This window comes from Tiliqua scincoides, chromosome 6 (assembly GCF_035046505.1).
Source record: "Tiliqua scincoides isolate rTilSci1 chromosome 6, rTilSci1.hap2, whole genome shotgun sequence".
NCBI classification, from domain to species: Eukaryota; Metazoa; Chordata; class Lepidosauria; order Squamata; family Scincidae; genus Tiliqua; species Tiliqua scincoides.
In genome coordinates, this window is record NC_089826.1 from 67600467 (window position 1) to 67622124 (window position 21658).

General features: G+C 41.5%; 2 protein-coding genes across 6 annotated transcripts in view; one reads left to right on the forward strand and one right to left on the reverse strand.

Annotated features, from left to right (window-relative positions):
• Nucleotides 1-218: 218 nt before the first annotated feature.
• On the forward strand, nt 219-15592 carry SGCB (sarcoglycan beta). Of its 2 annotated transcripts, none has more exons than XM_066632657.1 (6): nt 219-357; nt 4370-4579; nt 7323-7508; nt 7613-7804; nt 9011-9142; nt 12256-15592. In XM_066632657.1, the coding sequence occupies exons 1-6, from the start codon at nt 316-318 to the stop codon at nt 12457-12459; spliced, it is 966 nt and encodes a 321-aa protein (XP_066488754.1). In that variant the 5' UTR covers nt 219-315; the 3' UTR covers nt 12460-15592. The 2 variants fall into 2 exon arrangements, with proteins under 2 accessions (XP_066488754.1, XP_066488755.1); XM_066632658.1 differs by lacking the exon at nt 219-357 and adding an exon at nt 400-478.
• Nucleotides 15593-17929: 2337 nt separating this feature from the next.
• DCUN1D4 (defective in cullin neddylation 1 domain containing 4) overlaps nt 17930-21658 on the reverse strand; it is a 33564-nt gene continuing 29835 nt past the window's right edge. For 3 of the 4 annotated variants that reach the window (XM_066632662.1, XM_066632661.1, XM_066632659.1), the window contains 2 exons: nt 21237-21342; nt 17930-21100 (listed from right to left, as the gene is read on the reverse strand). In XM_066632662.1, coding sequence (XP_066488759.1) covers nt 21045-21100; nt 21237-21342 — 162 coding nt within the window. In that variant the 3' untranslated portion in view covers nt 17930-21044. The remainder of the gene's footprint in view (nt 21101-21236; nt 21343-21658) is intronic. The other variant, XM_066632660.1, reaches the window with a different exon arrangement.

Here is a 21658-nt window from a genome sequence, read left to right on the forward strand (position 1 = left end):
TGCGCAGCAGAAGCGGCCAAGATCAGTCCCCCTCCGCACAGAGAGCCTTGTCCTCAGCCGGGCGGCTCCCGGTGGCTTCCAAGGCAGCCGCGAAAGCCGTAAGAGGGGCTTTTGCGCATCCTCGCCTGGGTGCGCGCGCCGCTTTGCCTGCCCGGCCCAGAGGCGCCTCCCCGGGCAGCTGCCCAGGCCCTGTGCGGGGTGTGGCGCACGCGAGCAGCAGCAGCAGGAGGACCCCGCTCGCGCTCTGTGCCCGCGGAGGCTCTTGGTGACACTCGCCTCGCTCCCTCTCGCGGCGAGGCGGAGGAGGACGCGAAGATGGCGGCGGCGACTGCAGGGGCCGCAGCCGCTTCGGAGCAGGTCGGTAGCGCTCTCCCGGGCTGCAGGCAGGGTCCTCGCTTCGGGTGGGTCTCCCAGGAAGGGAGGAGAGGCGGCCGGGCTCGCGCTTGCAGAGCCCAGTCCCCTGCAGCGCTCCTCGGAGGTACGTGCAGGGGACTAGCTGCCAGGAAAGTCTGGGCGCGCTTCCCCGGGAGTGGGCTGCCCTGAGCTCCAGGGGACTCGCTTCTGCGGAGACGCTCTGGGCTCGCAGTCTGCAGGGCGCCGAGGGGGCTCCGGGCGCTTCGTGCCTGGGCGCAGCGCCTGCCGCCGCCCCTCGCTCTCCCCCAGCACATTCCGGGGAGGGAGGCGTGTGTCTGTCGGTGCCTGAGCCGCGATGAGCCTCTGTGCGCACCCCAAGCAGGGGTGGAGCCAGTGTGTGTGTTGGGGGGCCTGGGCACTCCCTGAACTCCAGAGCCCAGGTCAGCCAGGCGGGTAGCCCTCCGGCTGCCCTTTGGAGCTGCCTCTTCCAGGCAGGTAGATCTGGGCTCCCAGTTGAACTGGCCTCCCCTGCAGAGGTTTGCTGGGCAGCTAGATCTGGGCTCCCTCCTGGACTTGCAACCCATATCTACCTGCCAGGTAGACCTGGACTCCCATTCTGCCTTTTTCAGGCAGTAGGCCTGGGTTCCTAGCTGTGCTTGGGCTGCCCCCAATCTCAGGGGCAGTCTTTCTCCACTGGCGCAACAGTTTGGGGGGAGCCATGCACCCATAGCCCCCCCTTGGATCCATCCCTGGCAGCAGGTTACTCTGGGCAGGACTTTGGGGATACTGGTACGGACACAGGACAACAGCTCTGGGGAAATGGGAGGCCTCATGGCGCATAAGTACAGTTTAGGAATTCTAGTAAGGAGAGGAGCTATGTGACTTCTGAATACAAATAGCACAGGATATTCTAAAAATATGACCCCGGCCTTTACAGAGAGCTGCGTTGATGGTTGTTCCTCTCTTTTAAAAGTAGTTTTAGGACACACAGAGGTAAAAGCACACAATTGTATTTGTGTTTCAAACACCTCTCACAAAAACTACAACCTTCGTGTGGTAAAATGCTTTCACTATTTTAAGAATGATTTAGGCTTACGTATTTCGCTCATGCTTTTAATATGCCTTCCCCCCCCCCCAAAGTGTTGATAGACACTATACAACTGGTTTGTTTGCCTCTCCCAGTTCTCAGCCTGTGTCTAGAGCAGTGATCATCAACTCTTTTCATCTCACAGCACACTGACAAGGTGTTAATATTGTCAAGGCACACCTTTGGTTTTTTTTACTACTTATAGCCTGTCTTTCCCATGCCAAAGCAAATGCCCAAGGTGGCTTCCAAAGCTTCATGTACAGGCTCCATGTCCATGGTGCAAATGCGTTTTTACAGTAATTGTTCTACAGGCAGCTAGTAGAACCCTTATCTTCCGAACGGAATCCTTCACAGTGTGGTCATCGCAGCTGGCATCTGGGTATGCCTTCCAAGCTTCTAACAGGAGCAGTTTCAGGTCAGCCAAGCTGTAAACAGCGACTCCTCCTGGCTCTGTTGTCTCACATCAGTTGACAAGGCACACCATGCTGCCAGTAGGGGTCTTGCATCTCCCAATGGCCTTATTAATAAAGGACCCACCCCCAGTGTGCCTCTAGTTGAAAATCACTGGTCTAGAGTTTCACCTTACTACAATGGTTCCCAAACTGTGAGCCATGGCTCTCCAGGAAGCCGCAGAAACCAGCCAGGGGAGCTGCAGAATCCTTGTGGAAAATCCACTGCCTTATACAATGTATAAGATTGTAGCACTAATGGGGAGCTGTGACCAATGGCCCAGTACTCCAAGGGAGCCACTCATCAAAAAAATGAGGGAACCACTGCCTTACTGGAAGAGCATCTTGTGATGTGTGTAGGTGCTGTTATTCTAACTGTTCATCTTTAGTATTATTATAATTATGGTATAGGGCCAAATCCTGTCCAGTTTTCCAATGCTGATGTAGCCATGCCATGGGGGTGTGCACTGCATCCTGTGGGGGGGGGGCAGTCACAGAGGCTTCCTCAAGGTAGGGCAGTGGTTCCCAAACTTCTTTGACTGACTTGACATACTGGGTCATCGATCACAGCTCTTCATTAGGGCTATAGTCCTATACATTGTATAGAGTGGTGGGTTTTTTGTAAGGATTCTGTAGCTCCCTAGGGAGACACAGCTCACAGTTTGGGAACCACTGAGGTAGGAAATGTTTGTTCCTTTCCCTTGAGACTACATTATGGCTGCATCAGTACTGGAAAATTGGATAGGTTTGAAACCTTAGTCACATTCAAGCCAGCTATTAAATGTAACTGATAGAACTTCTGAAATTTGCAGGAGCAAATTTTCAAGAGACATTTCTCTTTCATTGGCCTCTTTTTAGCTGTATTACTGTTTCTTTTTCTTTCTTTTTTTTCCTTTTGAGCAGGTGGGCATACTGCACTTGAGTTTTGGTTTTATTATATTTTTATGATTCATTTTTGTTATTTTTATGTTGCCTTGCTTTAATGCAGTGGTTCTCAAACTTTTCAGTGTTTGGAGTCCTTTATATTCCTACATGGAATTTTGGGATCCCCACCGGTGCATGCATGGAGTTTTGGGAAGCCCCAGAGTTCCTCCACATGCACATAGTGGTGCAGTGCCAGTCAGATGGTGGCCACTTATGGTGTGCTTAAGAACATAAGAACAGCCCAACTGAATCAGGCCATAGGCCCATCTAGTCCAGCTTCCTGCATCTCACAGCGGCCCACCAAATGCCCCAGGGAGCACACCAGATAACAAGAGACCTGCATCCTGGTGTCCTCCCTTGCATCTGGCATTCTTACATAGCCCATTTCTAAAATCAGGAGGTTGCACATACACATCAAAAAGGGCTCCTGCTTGTGGAGCCCCAGGGCTTAGGAGCACACTTTGAGAAACACTGCTTTAAAGGGACTAAAAGGCAGCAAGTATATGTTTTAAATAAATAAAATGAAGAGCATATAAAGGACCAGTGTCATGGTCCTACTACTTTTGGGTGCAAAATGCTTCCTACATTGCCTGCATATAAAACAAAGGCAAGCACATCGTTTTTCTGACATAGAATAGCATGTAGAAAACTAAGAATCTCTGGAGCATACCTACAGCTCAATTTCCCCAGAATGTAACCACTGCCTGTAAAAAAATCAAATTTCTTATACTCTTTTGAAAATATTTTTTTCTGTTTCTTCTTCTACTAGTTAGATTTTTTCACAGTTCCACCTCAGGAGGCCATATTTTTCAGTGGCTGTTGCTGGTCTTCTATCTTTTTTTAGATTATGAGTCCTTTGGGAGCAGAGAACCATTTGATTTATTTTGCTATGCAAACTGTTTTATGAACTACAGGTGTGCCCTAGTATGTGCGTGGGTTCCATTCTGGACCTCCTCCCACAGATACCAGGGATCCATGTATACCAGGGACACCCTTTTAAAAGGTAGGGAAAGTGAAAGGGAGTGTTAAAATATATTTGTTTACATTAGCGCAGTGAAAACTGCTACATTTTCAGGGCTATAGGCAGCCTTTCGAGCTGCCTGAAGCCTTTTCCTGGTCACTTCAAGGCTCTTCCTTTCCCCAGTGTTGCTCCAGAATGCATCGCGACCAGGAAGAGAATGCATCATGATGCATTCTGGGGCAACATTGGGGAAGCCTTGGAGTGACCAGGAGGAGGATGCAGGCTGCTTGGAAAGCTGCTTGTAGCACAGCAGATGCAGTGGTTTCACTATGCTAAGGTAAACAAAGCTACTTTTAACATTCCCTTTCACTCTTCTTATCTTTAAAAAGAGCATCCCAGGTATCCGTGGAACTGTGGATAACTGAAACCATGGATACTGAATCTGCAGATTCATGGGTATGCTTGAACTTTTTGTTGAGATGCGGTATATAAAGACTCTTAACAATAGTATTGTGTTGAAATGGAAAATACATATTATTTTGTTAGAAATGTGCTGAGTTTGACTTAATTTATTCTTTCTGGATGAAATTTTAGCAAAGCTCTAATGGTCCTGTGAAGAAATCAATGCGTGAGAAGGCTGTGGAGCGGAGGAATATTAACAAAGAGCACAACAGTAACTTCAAGGCTGGATATATTCCAATTGATGAAAATCGTCTACACAAAACTGGTTTGCGAGGAAGGAAAGGCAACTTGGCTATTTGTGTGATTGTCCTCCTTTTTATTTTGGCTGTCATCAATTTGATTGTAAGTATAATTGTCTGCAAAAGACATCTTGCTTGTACCGATATTGTTAATTGACAGAAGTTGCAAATATAGTATACTTTTGGAGCTCAGAATGCGTTTAACTTGAACATGGCCTGACCGATTGGATACAAGGTGAAAGCCAGCATTCTAGTCAGTATATATTTACATGTTTTAATATAATTAGTTATTTAATAATACTAATAAACACAAGGCAACTAATAGTATAAAATAAGCATAATAAAACTATATCAATTAAGACCAGTATAAAAATGGCAACCTAAAAATACGCATGTATAAAAACTGCAATCTGAAAACAGATAAGCATTTCACTGATAAAACAAGACTGTAAACAAAAACCAGGAGAAAAGAAACATTTTTCAGCTGCAAAAGAGGGAACTGCTATAACTCCCTAGGGATTGTTTAAGAGATGGTGCTACTAGTAAAAAGTCCTGCCTCTGATATCTGCCAAGCATATTCCAGTTAGAAGCAAGCAAGAAATCATATCAGTGAGGATGATTTTAGAGATTGAACAGGTTCTTATGGGATGGCAGGCAGGCCTTAAAGTAACCTGGCCCATACTGGTTTAAACAGTGGCATCCTGGCTACTGTGGCACCTGGGAGCACCCTTCCAGAGCTGCCAATCTGACCTGGAGGTGCCTCCCCCCATGCCTGCTGCCTCCCCCGATCCTCAGAAAGCCTTTAAATGTAAGCTGGTTTTCTGTTTAAGCCATTTCTGCCCAGTGTTGCATATATGCAACGGGGACCAAATGTGTACAGCTCTGGACTGGGCAAAAATGTGTTAAAGACCCTCCAGAGGCCTTAGAAGGGCTTCTGAGTTCTAGGGAGGCCACATACATCCTTTTTAGCCCTCAGAACACTTCTGGGGGGGGGGGGAGCAGGTTCAGGCAGCCCTTGAAGCAGCACGGCTGGGGTGGCAGAGTTGCCTACCAGCTATTCTGTCTAGGTCACTTGTACCTGAAGACCCTCACCCCAAGAATGCCACTAGTTTTAAAGGCCAAAACCAGCACTTTGAATTCACCTCAAAAGAATTTAGAATTCAGCTTACCTTCAGTCTTTTATCTGTTTGATGGATTGTTCATCAAAGCTTAATATTGTCATTGAATTTCTACAAAAGAGGAAGTATGAATGTGTGTGTGAAAGCAAATATAAGATTTACAGCTTAGTTCTATATTTTATGTGTAGTGGTGTATTAGTAGATTTTAAAGTGTAGGGCCTCATTGTGATACCTCCATAATTATGTCCCATTAAGACTAAAAAAAAAACAAAAAAAATCAACTTTAAACTTCTTCATTAAAGTGCTTTTCTTTATTAACATCATTTAGCAATCTAGCACATTTCATTCCAGAGTGTTTGAGTGGATTGTAGTAGTTTTAAATGGAGTTTTAAAAATCTCAAATCTATAAAGTTTTTAGGGTCTAATCCTATCCAACTTTCCAGTGCTTTCCAGTGCAGCCTCAAGGTAAGGGAACAAACATTCTTTTATCTTGAGGAGTCTCTGTGACTGCCCCCTCCATCGCAGGATGCAGCACACGTTCTGTTGGTACAGCTGCATCAGCGCAGGAAAGTTGGATAGAACTGGGCCCTTAAAGTGCTAGCTAGTAAAGTGTTTACTCCGAAGTGTGTCCCACTGTGTTTAGTAGGACTTATTCCCAGCTAAATTGCATAGAATTGTAGCCTTAACACAGCGGTCTTCAGACTCCAAACTGAAGACTGCTTCATTCTGGGAAAAGCTTCACCAGCGCAAACAGAACGCTCCAATCTACCAGGGAGCCTCTTTACTGTGCTGCCAATCTCCCCCAAACTGCATGCGGGCCAACTGCGTCTGCCCAGAAATCTGGGCGCAAAGCCTGCTCGGGTGACAGATCCTGGAAGCAGCTGGCCAGTGCACCGTTTGGGGGAGATCAGTGATATGGTAGGGAGGCTCCCCAGTGGAACAGAGTGTTCCGCTCAGTTGGGGGATGGATTCGGCTATGCACTGGATCCACCTACAGGACACAGTATGGAAAGCTCTGCCTTAACATATAGGGTAGCTCTTGGGAAAGACATGCCACTGTGATCTCTCAGTTTGCCTTCTGCTGAACCTGATGCTTCTTGATTCAAGTCCTTTTGAAAGCTGTTTCAAAGGGCGTCTGAATGCTGAGCATTCAGTCTGAGCATCTGAATGCTGCTGCTGATGTCACTGCTTCTGCTGTAGAAATCCTAGAGCCCTGCTCCCTCTCACTACAACCCCATATATATGTTTACAATTTGATAGTAAATTCCATAGTTTAACTAGGCTCACTCCTAAATAAGTGTTCATAGCATTGCAGCCTTAATTTCATTTGCTGAAAATGAAATTTCCTTTCCTTTTCCTTTCACTCACATGGGGATGCGCTCTCATTTGCTCAGTCAGGCTTCCACAGTTCAAGAGTGTCCAAGCTGAATACAGTTGGTTAGATTTGCATTGTGGTCTGCCAGGTGCTCCATCACTTGGCTGTTTTTGCAGTTCTTGGGTAAAGAGCAAAAACTGAAGGCTTGTCAAGGCTCTGGTGGTCCATGTTCAGCTTGGTGGGATTACAACTTGTATATTTCTTTAGCTACGTAAACCATTTTTAAAAAAATAATTTTCTTAATTATAGTAAAGGACTATTTTTAGAAGAAAACAGTATTTTTCTTAAAAGTGTTTGGTTCAAGCACAAATATATTTTACAAATAAGAAAGATATTTTGTTTTATTCTTCTAGATCACACTGATCATCTGGACTGTGATTCGGATTGGGCCCAATGGCTGTGACAGCATGGAGTTTCATGAGAGTGGCTTGTTGCGATTTAAACAAGACTCTGACATGGGAATTATACATCCATTGTATAAGAGCACAGTTGGAGGTCGACGTAATGAAGATTTGGTGATTGTTGGAGAAAACCAGCCAGTAAGTTATTTTATGACACAGAACAGCAGTTCTGCTAACAACCTTAAATGCAAAAAAGGAAATTTTCTACTTTGTAACACAATGTACCTAATTTGTTTTTGAAGATTGTGTTTCAGCAAGGGGATACAAAACTCAGTATTGAGAAGAATGTAACTACAGTTACTAGCGATATTGGTATGGAATTTGTTGACCCTCGGACTCAGAACACATTGTTCAGCACTGACTATAATACTCATGAATTTCACTTGCCAAGTGGAGTAAAAATTTTGAATGTCAAAAGAGCATCTACTGAGAGGGTATGAATTATATTTGGCTTGTTTACTTCCATCTGCAGGTTTTATAATGTATTCTTTAGACTTACACTTGTAATTCAATTTGCTTAGTGACTAGGACTTTAAGTACCATATGACAGTGTACTCCTGTGCGTGTTCACTCAGAAGTATGTCCCACTATGTTCAATGGGGAAAAGTGTGCATACTTTTCAGCCCAAGTAATTAGCACAATCACATGTTCTGCGCACAGCAAAAGAGCATGGTGTACTATATTTCTCTTAACCAGTTGACCACCATGTATACCCCATTTGGATGACAGCTTTATTTAACTAGGTTTGCATACTAATCTGAAAATAAATCTCATTCAACTCAGTGGGGCTTTCTTCTACATATGTAATGTATGTATTGTATCCATTGTATGTATAACCTGCTGCCCAAACTTTTGAGTAAATAGTCTGGTAGCAGCCTACAGGAACAATTGTCTCTGAGCTGGAAAAACCCCAGCTTTTAAAAAGTCTGTGGAGGTAGCAGTATCCTGTTCATTTGTCAAAGGCACGGGGAAAACAGGAAAGAGGGGCTGGCGCAAGCACCTTCTCACTATTTATTTGCAAGGCAGCATTAATTGCTGATTTTTTTTCCCTTGAAACCATGTGAGATGGAAGCCAGATAACACCATGCAGCTGGGTCCTAGACATGTTTACTTAGAAATAAGTTCCACAGCTTTCACTGGAGCCTAATACCAAAATAAGTATGTACAGGATTGCATTCTTAGGGCCCAATCCTATCCAACTTTCCAGCACCAGTGCAGCCATAATGCAGCTCCAAGGTAAGGGAACAAATGTTCCCATACCTTGAGGAGCCCTCTGTGACTGCCACCACAGCACAGAATGCAGCGCATGTTCCATTGGCACAGTTGACTGGCACTGGAAAACTGGATAGGATTTGGCCCTTATTCATTTTACAGCAAGAAAGGCACAATTTATGGTTAATTGTTGTGAACAGACAACACTGACATGCAGCCCAATCTTAACCATGTTTACTTAAAGGCAAATCCTACGGTGCAGCGACTCCTATGGAGTACAGTTTGGATTGTAGCCTCAAACAAATATTTTAACTTATTTTAATCTAGTGGTTGAACAGCACTGCTTGGAACACTGTGCATTGGGTGGTTGTTATAAAATGTTGCTATTTTTAGTAAGAACATTAAACAGCTATGTTCTTTCTTCTCAGATTACCAGCAATGCTACCAGTGATCTAAATATAAAGGTTGATGGGAATGCTATTGTCCGTGGAAATGAAGGCGTTTTCATTATGGGCAAAACCATTGAGTTTCATATACGGGACAATATGGAACTAAAAGCAGTGAGTAATTCCTGAGTTTGCACGTGGGTACAAGAAGCCATTTATTTAAAATATTTGTAACATTTGAAGAGGCACTGTCCTGCCTCTTCAAAGCTTTTTTTTAAAAAATGCAGTTAAAACAGCAACCCTGTGAAGACAACAAGAACTATAAAATGCCGAACTGCAGGAATAGCTACACTTCATTAGAAATCAGTGGCCAAAAACCTTTCAGAACAGGCAGGTTGTAAATGTCTCTCTCTTTTTATCTTCTGGAGAACTCTGTCTGACCCCCATTGCGGAGGATGTTCCACCACCTTGAGATAATTGCAGTAAAGGCTGTGCTCACTATCTTTAATCACGTAGAACAGGGGTGGCCAAACTGTAGCTCGAGAGCCACATGTGGCTCTCTGATATATAGTGTGTGGCTAATGGACATATGTTGGCTGAACTCCTATCTGCATTACAAGTAATATAAAAGGTAAATAAGAAATGTTCAAGCTTTAGAATTGTTCACCTTTTATGCCAATAAAGGTTAAATGAATGAATGAATAATTGTTTACTGGGTATAAACTTAGATTCCACAGGATTAAAGCATAAGTTTAATGTTTTTTGGTGAGTAAATATATTTAAGAATTTAAATGCTTCTTAAACAGGCTTTCAGACATCTGTCTTGCGGCTGTCAAATATCTGAGATTTATTGTATGTAATTCTTGCATTAAGCAAGTTTGGCCACCCCTGGCATAGAGCATGTACATTGTTGCAGTTCACCTGAATTATTTTTAACTGTTCACATACTGTTACCTATATATTAGAGTGATTCATCTTTCTACCTTGTGTCTTGATCCTAGAAGTTGATATTGATACTGATATTGCCTTATTTTTTGATGAGAGTCAGCCACAGTCCTTGCACAACAGAACTTGATCATAAGTGAATGCATAAAACTCCATTTATATACTGTCAGGCCATTGATTTGTCTAGATCAGTGTTTCTTAACTATTGGTACTGATACCACTGGTGGTACTTGAGGTGGTATCCAGTGGTACACGTAGGATCCCCCAGACCTCCACCGCCTAGAAGTGAGACCAGCAAAGCAACATGACAAGCAGCAGTAGGTGTCTCGATTCAGTGGGCAGAGCTCTAGTGTGTGTTTTTTGTGCACTCAAAAAATCCCTCCTGTCCACCCTGCGCCTCTTACTGGTTGTTGCATTGCATCTGGCCTCCCAATCCAGAAATAACTGGTAATGACATCACTGGAAGTTCCAGTGGTACTTCCAATAAGTGAATGATGCAAAGTGATATGGCAGGAGAGAAATGTTGAGAAACGCTGGTCTAGATCAGTGTTGCTTATGCTGACTGACAGTAGCTCTCCAGGTTTTCAGAAGGGTCTTTCCCAGCCCCACTTTGAGTAATCAAATCTGGAGCCTTCTGCATGCAAAACTCTACCACTGAACTATACAGCCTTTCCCTCCTCATTCATTGTTGCGGCACCGATATTGAGGACAAGCATGTTCCTGATACTGAAAAGCAGTACACATAATGGTCAGAGGATAGGAAGAAAGGAAGAGGCTATCTATGCTGGTGATTGCAGGGAAACAGCATGTCTATACTGATGTAGAGATAAAGGGCACAATCCTAAGCAGGTCTACTCAGAAGTTAGTTCTGTTGTGTTCAATGGCGCTTACTCCCAGGAAAGTAAGGATAGGATTACAGCCAAAGTTCTTAACGTTCCTAAAGCTGCAGAAGGGGTTTGACGAATACAGACATGTAAGCAAACTACAGCACAATCCTAAACATTCTGTGCTCAGAAGCCCCACTGAGTTCAGTGGCACTTACTCCCAGGTAAATGTGTACAGCATTGCAGCCTACCTGTACCTAAGGGGGGGGGGGTTCAGAGGGAAATGGAGAGCAACCAAGACAGGGATGCTGCAGCATTAGTGGCCTTTCTACACTACTGAACTAAAACTTCTGTTTTAACAGGGAGAATGACCATAGTTCAGTACTAGAGTAACTGTGTGGCATGCAGGGGGTTGCAGGTTCAGTCTCCATTTAAAGCAGTGGTTCCCAACCCATGGTCTGTGAGATCCTGAGAAGTGGTCCAAGAGGTTTCAGGAAAAAAAAGATTGCCATTGATCACTTCCAGCATCTGGCCAAGCGAGCACTCCCCCATGGGCTGCCCACAGTCACAGCTGGCACTGAAGTGTCGACTGCAGCTGCGGGCAGTCTGTTCTCCATTGTCACTGGTAATCCATGGAGGAGTGCTTGGGAGACACTTTCCCATGAACCATCAGAGAGGGTGGAAAATGGACTGCCTGCAGCCGGCACTTCCGGTGTCACACTGAGCTCTTCCCCATGGACTACCAAATTCAATTTCATTTTTTGTGTGCAGGGGGTAGGGGGATTGTATGTGGTCCACAACAATTCCAATTTGTGCCTTGTTGATCCACTGCCTCCTAAGGGTTAGGAACCATTGAGTTAAAGGATCTCAGGTAGCAGACTAGGAAAGCCCACCTAACACCCTGGAGAGTTGCAGCAAGTTGGACTAACAATGCTGGGGAAAATGGACTGGTATCCTTCACTCTGTTTTAGGAAATTGTAACCAAATACACAACTGAAAGTTCTACTTATGTCCAGTTTTCTATTAGACTAGAGCAGGGGTGCCTAAACCCCGGCCCGGGGGCCACTTGCGACCCTCGGGGAGCCCCCAGTCTCCAATGAGCCTCCAGAGATTTGTTGGAGCCCGTGCTGGCCCGACGCAACTGCTGTCGGCAAGAGGATGACTGTTTGACTTCTCACCTGAGCTATGGGACAAGGGCTCCCTCCACTACTTGCTGTTTCATGACTGTGATGCAGCAGTGGTAGTGAAGGAAAGTGAAGGCCTTTTATAGGCCTTGAGCTACTGCAACACCTTCATTCATTCATATAAGTTCCATCTCTAATATATTCATCTATGTAAATTTATTCAAATTTTAAATAGTAAATTAATTCCTTTTTCCCTGGCCCCCAACACAGTGTCAGAGAGATGATGTGGCCCTCCTGCCAAAATGTTTGGACACCCTTGGACTAGAGCATGAAAGTAGATCTATGCTTAGTATTTCCATATGAACATTAATTTCTACAAATGTTCCTTTGACAGGACAACAGCATCATCCTCAACGGAAGTGTGATGATCAATCCATCTCGCTTGCCAAGTTCTTCTTATGGGGAACAGTTTAACAACGGTGACTGGGAGCGCTACAAACTCTGCATGTGTGCTGATGGGACTCTATTCCGTGTTCAGGTCAAGAGCCGCAACATGGGCTGTCAAACCTCAGTTAACCCATGTGGTAATACATACTAAAGGCAAAGCTGGGTGCTATGGAAAAACAAAAGAATCATTTGTATTTCCTCTTTAAAGTGTTGCATGTTGGATTTTTTTTTTTAACAGCCCTTTGGAATAACATTACATGAAGTGCTTTTAATAGATGATGCTACACTTTGCGTTGACTCCATCAGTCAACATATTCAGAAGAAGACTATGCTACCTACATGTGACTGCATTTCAGTAGTTAGACAGAGGCATCACTTGAGAGGTACCTTGGCCATTTTGTGTGTGCTGAATTCTGCATTCCACTATCCAGAGAATGTGGATTTATATTAACATTTTTAAGTTATCTTAATTGTGGAGAAGCAGATCCTGCCCATACACTATAAGCTGTAAGAGGCTCAAGTGGCTATAGACTGTGTGGCTACGTGCCAGTTATTCTTGTCTCCTTCCAGCTATATTCTCTTGCTAGGTTGCATGCATGTACACAGTGGCCCAGTTTGCATGCAAGAAGATAAGAGTGAACACTTTGTTTTCACATTAAAACCAACTACAGTTCTGCATCATAGCACCTTGGGAACTGTGGTTTATTAACAAGCTATATATAGAACCATCCAGGATCCCAAACTATGATTTAGTCCTGGCTTGTTCCAGCTATAATTAGGTAACTTGGGTACGCACAGTGGCTGTTTCAGGTATCAGGATTGACAGTCATCTGAAGAACAGGATGCCATGAATGTTTGTTTCACCCAGTCCTACTTCACAGGTTCTGGCTTTTATTTGAGTATTGTAAACCAGTTATTTTAAATTTTTACTTTTGGCTGTAATGTTTTACTGGAGAGGAAAAGAAATTCTTGATTTTTATAAAAGCAAGGAAGCATTGGACAATCCAATGGCAAATGTTAACAGATACACCGAATTACTTTGGCTTTTCTCAGTGAACAGCTTGCTTACATGCACTAAGTGAAAAATGTTTTTATACAGCTTGAGAAGTGTTTTGAGGATTTTGTAGGTCAGCTATGACTGAAGGAACCCTTAAAAAGGGCATATATGTACTAAAGCAGGGGTGTCAAACTCTTTCCATATGGTGGGCAGAAAAGCATTCATGGTGCCTGCATGGTAACATTGTTTGATTGTAGGCTACTAGTCTGTTACCATATACCTTCTTCAACACGCTATATTTGTATTTAAATAACTGGCCCTTTATACAGGCTAGCAATACTGACCAACTTCAGAGGCCTATTGTAAGATTGAAGGATGTCAGTTTTTAATGTGTTGTGAAATTCTTCGATCACTTGAAAAGTGTCATGTAAGTGCTAAGTATTATAAATACAGAGCTGGCTCTGGCCCTATAGGCAGGGGGGGGGCACACAGACACCTCAATCATCCCATCATAATTCATACGGTAGTTTGTATGCTAAATTAAAACTTTGGTGCCTGCGATGCCTTGGTTTCTTTACCCTTGCATGGTCCTGGAAGTTCCTAGATGACCTGGAAGCAGGAAGTGGGCAGAAACCTTAGAAGAACTAAATAAAATTATGAAAGTCACTATTTAGATCAGCTATTTTTGACCATGAGTGGTCTGCAGGTGTGCTGCAGGAGTTTGGGGTTGGGTCATTTATTAGTAGTGCCATTGGGGGATGTGAGCACCCCACCTACAGCATGGTATGCCTTGTTAATTGTAAAAAAAACCAATAGTGTGCCTTGACAATTTTAGCAACTTGTCAGTAGGTACTGAGATGAAAAAGGTTGAAAATCACTGATTTAGATTGTAGACACTTGTAGGAAAAGAGCTAAGTGATTGGTTTGCTGAACTTTGCCAGATTCTAATGCTCGCTGTTGGAGTCAGAGCCATATCCAACCGAACTGCCTACCAAGCCAATGCTCTAACAGCAGTTACAAGAACTGCACAGAGCTTGCAGATACCCATTCTGCTTTCCAATATACCCGGACAATCTCTCCCTGCCCCATTTTTTTAAAAGACTGCTCATTAATAGTAACAAGATATTGGAAGATCGTATCATTTACAAACTAATTTGGAAACCTATTTGAAAGGTGCGTACATGGATCCCTAAATAAAATTGCACTAATGCTGTAGTCAAATTGGTAAAGCCACTAAATAAGTATATTAATTCTGGTTTACGGCACTGTATAATTTTTAAACAGACATCTGTTTATAGTTCAATTAAAACAATTATAGTCATCACATTACAGTTCCTTTCAGAAGACTTAATAGCAATCTACTGACTTAACTATTTTAGTTTTGCTCATAGTATTGTATTACTCATAATGAACTCTGTTTTGAAGATGACTTGCATCCCTAAATGTAACCCATTTCTGCCTGACCCACAGGTATACGCATTTGGTCCCTGTTCCGTATATGCAACATAGGGCAGAAACAGCTTAAACAAGGTTAGGATCCAAGGTTCTGTAAGGTTGCACCTAAAGCACTTTTGAGCATACCCAGCCAGGGCTCCAGTTGTTTACTTCGGCATCAGATGATGCTTCAGAGGGTTTTCTCTCAATTTTCAGGAACAGCTTTGGGAAATATAGAGGTTAGAAAGATCTAAAAGTTAAAATATTGAAGCTTTTTAAAAAATTATGCACAATGTGAAGCTTGATAGTTAGCTTATTTTATAGGTGAGTTGTTTGCTTCAGACCATTCTTTCACAGGGTGTGCCAGTTAAGCAACCAATCAACTTAGACAAATGCATTTGTCTAATAACACACTCCTCTAAAGGCATTGCTTATCAAAGCCAACTTTTGAGAACCTTTAGTCCATTGTACAGAATTGCAAGAATGCACAACTTGGTTGTATGTATTAGAACAAAACCTAAACACAAACCAAAAATTAGCAATAGATGGGCTCTTAACTGAATATTCCAAAACTATCTTTTCCTATTTTTTCAAACTGTGGTGCTGTTGCTATTTATTTGTTGTTACTAATAGGTCAGTTTATACAGACTGAAGCACTGCTGTACATTGTGTTGACTAATGTACTACTGTGTATAAAGCTTGTTTGAGGGAGTTGAGTTTTTTCATGGCTTCAGTTCAAATGTGCTGTGTGCCTCTGTATTCTGAAGGAATTTGAACTTCTAACAATCAGTAAGGGAAGTTCTCTTGTATGCATTTGTAAAACTTTCCTTCAAAATAAACTGTATTAAACTAGTCTGTTTGGAATAAAGTTTAAACGCCTGAATCATAGCACTAGAAGTGTAGAATTAGAGGGGCAAGCTTCTCATAACAGCCACCTTCCCCCTTTCTACAATAGAAATATTTTGGCCTAATTTAAGAGTAGTAAGAAACATACTGGAAATGTTTGAGCACTAACACAGGCCTGTACAACTTATAACCTATAGTGCTGAACATAATCACGAATTGTGGTCTGCCATATTCCAGAAGCATGGTCCCATTCCCCTCAGTGAAACCAGGCTTATAGAACTGTGGTGATCAGCTAGTTGGTGGATTGCTGTATGTTTATTGAATCACGAGCTGGGCAAGGCTGCTCTAACATACTTGGTTTAAATTGCAGTAGCTTAACTACATGAAATTATACTCACGTCAAAACAGTCCACTGTTCCTTTGCTTCATCAGATCTAGAAGTGTAGCAATTTAACAGGTGACATACTAAATTCTAGGCATAGGCTGTGATGAGCTTTAGAAGAAACAAGTCTCACTTGACTATATAGGAAAGGGCAAAGGAATTTGTCAATATTATGCCATCACTAGGAGTCCAATGCACACAAGGTTCTTGACTGCATCAGTAGAATCCATTCTCTTTAAACTGTGGGTCTTGTTCATGAACTTAACTAGCTCTGCAATCTTGAAACAATTTAGAAAACAGACTACCACAGATGGTAGTTATGAACCATATTACTCTACAGAAGAAGAAATGGTCAAGGCTTCAAAGTTATTCACTGGTAAATCAATAAAAGATCCTACTAAAATGAAGCACATTTGTACAAATACAATACAGTTTGTTTTAGGCAACTTAATTTAACCCATAATTAATGCTTCATATTTGCAGAGTGGTTTGAGTCTGCAAAGCTCTTCTCAATGTATTTCAATAAAACTATATATAACCTCTTAAAGCAGAGGCCTCCAAACTGCACTAGCAGCACATGGGCAAAAGGGACCCTCTGGACAGAGAATGCTCCTTCTATCCACAGAAATATTGCTCTGATGGTATTGTTTACAAAGTTTGTGCTTCTGTTACACAGAAGTAACATTTTGTCCAAATTAAGTCAAGATTCCTTAGCACTACAAGTTGTGTCCTGCTGTGCTTCTGCTATGTTACATTATAAACAGGCTCCACATGCGATGCAACTTTTTAAAATTAAAGAATTGTTCCTTTTTTTCCCACAAGAACAGCATGCTTTCTCTTAACACAGCAGGGCATATGGCCACCTTGCTACTGGCATGATTTTAATGTTATGTGAAAGATGTGCAAAGACAACACTGATTTGCAATTGTGCAACTTTGCATGACAAGTTCAGGAATGAAGGATTTAAGAGCCACATAAATCAGTTTCAGAGACTGAGACACAAGTACTGTTTATTTGTGGAATTTTTTTTGAAACACAAAACTGCAGTGTACTGAACTCTAATTAGGTGATCTAACACTACTTTAGTCAGGTTGAGCCACAGGACTTTAAGCACACCTCAAGTTTGCAAAATGAAAATACCCAAAGATGTAAAAAGCAATCACGCAGTCAAACTCTTTGTTTCTGCAACAGCAGTGTGTTACAGTAGAAATTGTGACAACACAGCCCACGTTTTTTCATCTCAAATTACAGTTTAAATCTCTGAACTATGCATTTGTAAAATCTTATGAAGACAAAGTCCAATGCTTTTAAGAGGTATTTTGCAGTTATAGTTGGTCTGTGTAAATCCTTACAAATTTAGCTTTGGGGTACTATTAGATTCATAATTGGGAAAGAAAAATAAGGTAACTTACTTTCCAATACCCCCCCAAGAAGGAAATATGCAACCCCTCACTAATGTTTAAAAAGTCACAGGAAATTTAACTGCCAGCATAGAGAGAAAATTGGTTATGCAAAATGATGCATTTTACAAGGTCTCCACTTAAAGAGCCTGACATGTACTAATTATGTAGAAAGGCAAAATACATTAGACACATTTAACTAAATTTTTGGGGGCTCATACCATTGCAGATTCTTCTAACAGAATGCTTTTCCTTATTGTTTTGTTGTTCCATATTTACAAAAACAGGGACTGATTTACACTACTCAACACTACTTTGAGTTACGATGACCAAGTTTAAATTTCAGTCTATATGGCAAGAAGGAAAATTGTACTGGTGGGTGTTATTTTGCATTACTTGATAATTCGATGTTTAATTCTGAAAATTGGTCAAGAGTGCTAACAAAGTGCATCAATCTTTGGTATTGTAAGGATTCTATCAATAGTTTCTGGATTCTGATTTCCCCACTGACCAGTTTCCCACTCACTTATCAGTTAATACACTAGGTCATTAAAAAGATTAGTAACATTAATCATGTTTATTTTACATCAGAATAATGCATACACAAACATCTTGCCAGAATGGTTTCTGTAGAAAAGGGACATTTGCATCAAACAATTTATTGAACAACCACCCTTAAATGAAAAAGCATACCAGACATACACTATTCAGAGAATTCCAATGATTTTCTCATGAAATGAACAGCTGCAACTGAAATTTGCTGTTTACTCAGAAAATATTGCACTAGTGAAAGGGAAAAAGGCTTTAGGTTTCAACCAAACATTTCCCCCCAACAGAAAAAAGTGTCAACAGTGTCAATGATTTAGGTTGTGTGCCATTCTGAACAAATCTAAAAAGGCAAACATGGAAATCTGTTAAATGGTACAATCAATACTTTTAGACATCAGGGCCAAAAACTAGCTGGGTCTTGTTTCTGTTTCTTAACTACATGTATAACAAAAGAAAAGAGACCATCAGAACACATTTACACAACTGTCTAGAGTGTTCACAACCAGATCCAAGGGCCAATTCTCACTTTTTGCAAATATGATAGCATAGTACCAGATGAATCTCTTGCTGCAGTGTGACATAATCTCACGTTAAAAATCCTGCACGTCCCCACAGTCTCACAGAACCGTCTACAGCAGCATTCCATGACTTAAGGATTGCTATTGAAAGGGAAGCAAGATAGTAACCTCCTGCCTTTGCACACATGAAAGTGTTTCGTACATGTCTCCTTGGGTCCCAGCCAACCACATTCTGTGCAACTTTGATTACTTCTAAACAATCTGATAGCTGCTGAAGTAAGGACCCCATCACTTTCCAATTTTTGCTTCCTTCTTAAGTAGGCCAGCAGAACTTTATACACGTGCTCTTGCACAATTTGATGAACTGCTCATGTCTTGTATTTCACTAGCCACATCCAAGTAAAAAATATAATGGAAGAGTCTGCCTCAAATCACAATTTTGACTCTTTGTACAATAGTTTTCATTTCCAAACTTGTTTACATGAACTTTTGGCTGGTATCCCCATTTTTGAAAGCTTGTTTTATACATCAGTAAAATGATTTGCAATAAATCCTGCAATTTTTAATTTTGGATCTCAACAAGTTATTTCCACCATGTCAATACGAGTTATAATACATACAAGTAGGTCTTAAAATCAGTAGTTTAAACAAGCAGCTTACTATAAACATTAGATTCTGCAGACTGCCTCATACTTGTAGATTATGTAGTGTACTGCATACAAACAAGGAACCACAGGATTTCTGTATCTGCTTTTATATAAATGAACTAAACAGATGAAATATGGGTCTTTTAACAAGAGCACAATTTGAACATATTTAATCCCAAGCTTAAAGACATTCTAGACACACCACTTTTTCAGGGAGCTTGATCTTGAATAAAATAATTTTCCAAATTCTGAATACTATTAAAGCTTCCATGGCTGGGATCCCTGGTGCCTTTGGGAAGATACCACCAAGGGTACTCTTCAGCCTCCTGCATTCCCCCCAAAAAACTGCTGAAGGGCAGGATAGGGCACATATATTCTAATGTGGAGGAACAGCACACACACCTCACTCCAATAAAGAAACACATTGTGAAGGAGCCTCTTTGAATCCTAATCCATTCCTTCTAGGGCACCTTTGATTGTTTAGCAGTACTCAGTCCTAAAGGGACAGATTCCTATAGTCGTTTTACCAGTAAGTCCAGTAATTTATAAAATTAGGGAAATTTGTATTGTATGATCCTCAAAATGATGAGATTTTAGAATATTTATGTATTTAGATTTCTGGGGGAATGCTCCCATACTCTCACATACACAAACAAAAATAAACCCCAACACCCTGCTGGCATTTTATTGCTAATTCTACAGTTATCACACTGTTGGTTTAATATACACCACTGGGGTTTTAAAGATATTTCCACTGTTCCTTCAGTGCAAGAACAAAAATTTAATAGCACTATCCCCTTAGCAAATGTGCCAAAATCAGTATCAGACTTGATAAGAAAGCTGAGCCAAAGATAACATGACATGTCTTAATCCATCCATTCAGCTTCCTCAAGCAAGCAATGGCTTGAACTTTCCTGTGCAAACAGAGAAGCAAAGTGGTCCCAAATGAACAGCAATGCTGGTGATTAGTGTGCCCATTGCCTGCAACAGGCATTCTAGCAGAGAAATTCCTGGTATGAAAGAAATCAGTATTGTTCTTTAGATTCCCATGTTGTAAGGTTTTGGGTTTAACAAAAAAGTCAATCCCAACACTCACTTGCAAACTTATTTTGTTTAATTTTACAAGATGCTTCATTTTGCTTGTATCACCAAGACTGTAAAAACATGGGAACGACAAAATATTGTTGAAATAAAGGAATACTCCAATTTATAAGTCTAAAACCCTCTTTAATAAGAATTTGTTTACCTGTACCTGTTTGCAAATTACAGCAGGTTGAATATCAAGAAGTCAGCACTGTCACCATGCGGAAGTCAGCACTGTCACCATGCGGAAATCAGCATGTACAACTCTATTCAAGCTATTACTATTTCCATAGGTTTTCAATTTAAAAGAGAGAGATGGCCAATACTTGCTTACTAAACAAAATGGGCATCTGCAGGTGATGAAATCATACTGCAGGATCTCAAAAATTGGCAAATAATGTTGCTAACTGACAATAGTGCCGCATGGGTAACCGTCCAACAGTCAATATTTTTTTCCTGAAATGCTACGTCTGAGACCAAGTGAAAATTAAAAATTAAGTTACATGGTTATTGAATGCAACTAGAAATATGCCACAAAATTATTTTTACAATACATTTCTGCTGAAATAATTCCTAGGTGAAGCTTTTTTATACACATATACAAATTTAGACAGCAATATACACATAAATCACAGTGAGGATGCTGGTAAGTTCACCATCTGTAGTGTAGATACAAAATGCAAAGCAGCCTTCAAAGAGAACAATGCTACACAGCAAGCAGAGCTGGCCTGTTAAACAGCAAAACACCAAAAGGTCCCTGAAAATGGGATACAGTGCAGGAAAAGCAGCATGCGCCTTTATACAAATAGCAGTTTATGGCTAATGGTTGACATAACTGTTGTAACAAAGACTCTTGAGCGGCTGTGCATAGTTAAAATTCCTATGTCATTTGTTTCTCTTTATACCACTCCACAAATTCATCCAGCAAGACTGGCCCTGAAAGAAAGAAAGTCACAAATAAAAAACCTCTTCTAAAAATGCACATCTTTTAAAGGAAGATGTGGGGCGAAAAAGTATCTGAGGGCACAAAGAGAAAGCAAAGAGTGATTTTTGTTTTTCATGCCATACGTACATGCTCCATCTTCATCATAATTGCTGAGGTCAAGATTAATGGTTCTGCTGAACTCCAAAACATTGCACCATTGGTCCTTGTTGATAACCTTGTACTTAGATTGCTGCTTAAAATGAGAGTGATAGTTACTGAAAATGGAATTCAGCAATTTTATTGTATTCCTAGAGTCTGAAGACACTTCAAGAGGTCTTATGAAAAATGGTTTACACTCAAGGCCATTATAGAAACCAGTTTTAGACATAACAAATGGGCTTAATGAACTGAAATGCCTTATGAAGCGTTAGGAATGGTCTCCTGAAAGATCAAATATTAGACATGGTGACAAAGCCAAGATGACATGTTGTAGAAGGATACGCTACTATGGGAATCTGAAAGCAAATTCTGCATGTTCAAAGACCACACACAACAAATTCTGGTATTGA

Coding starts and splice junctions, on each gene's coding strand:
- SGCB (XM_066632657.1), top strand. CDS start 316: ATGGCGGCGGCGACTGCAGGGGCCGCAGCCGCTTCGGAGCAG. Junction 7,805..9,010: donor AAAGAGCATCTACTGAGAGG/GTATGAATTATA, acceptor CTTTCTTCTCAG/ATTACCAGCAATGCTACCAG. Junction 9,143..12,255: donor ACAATATGGAACTAAAAGCA/GTGAGTAATTCC, acceptor TTCCTTTGACAG/GACAACAGCATCATCCTCAA.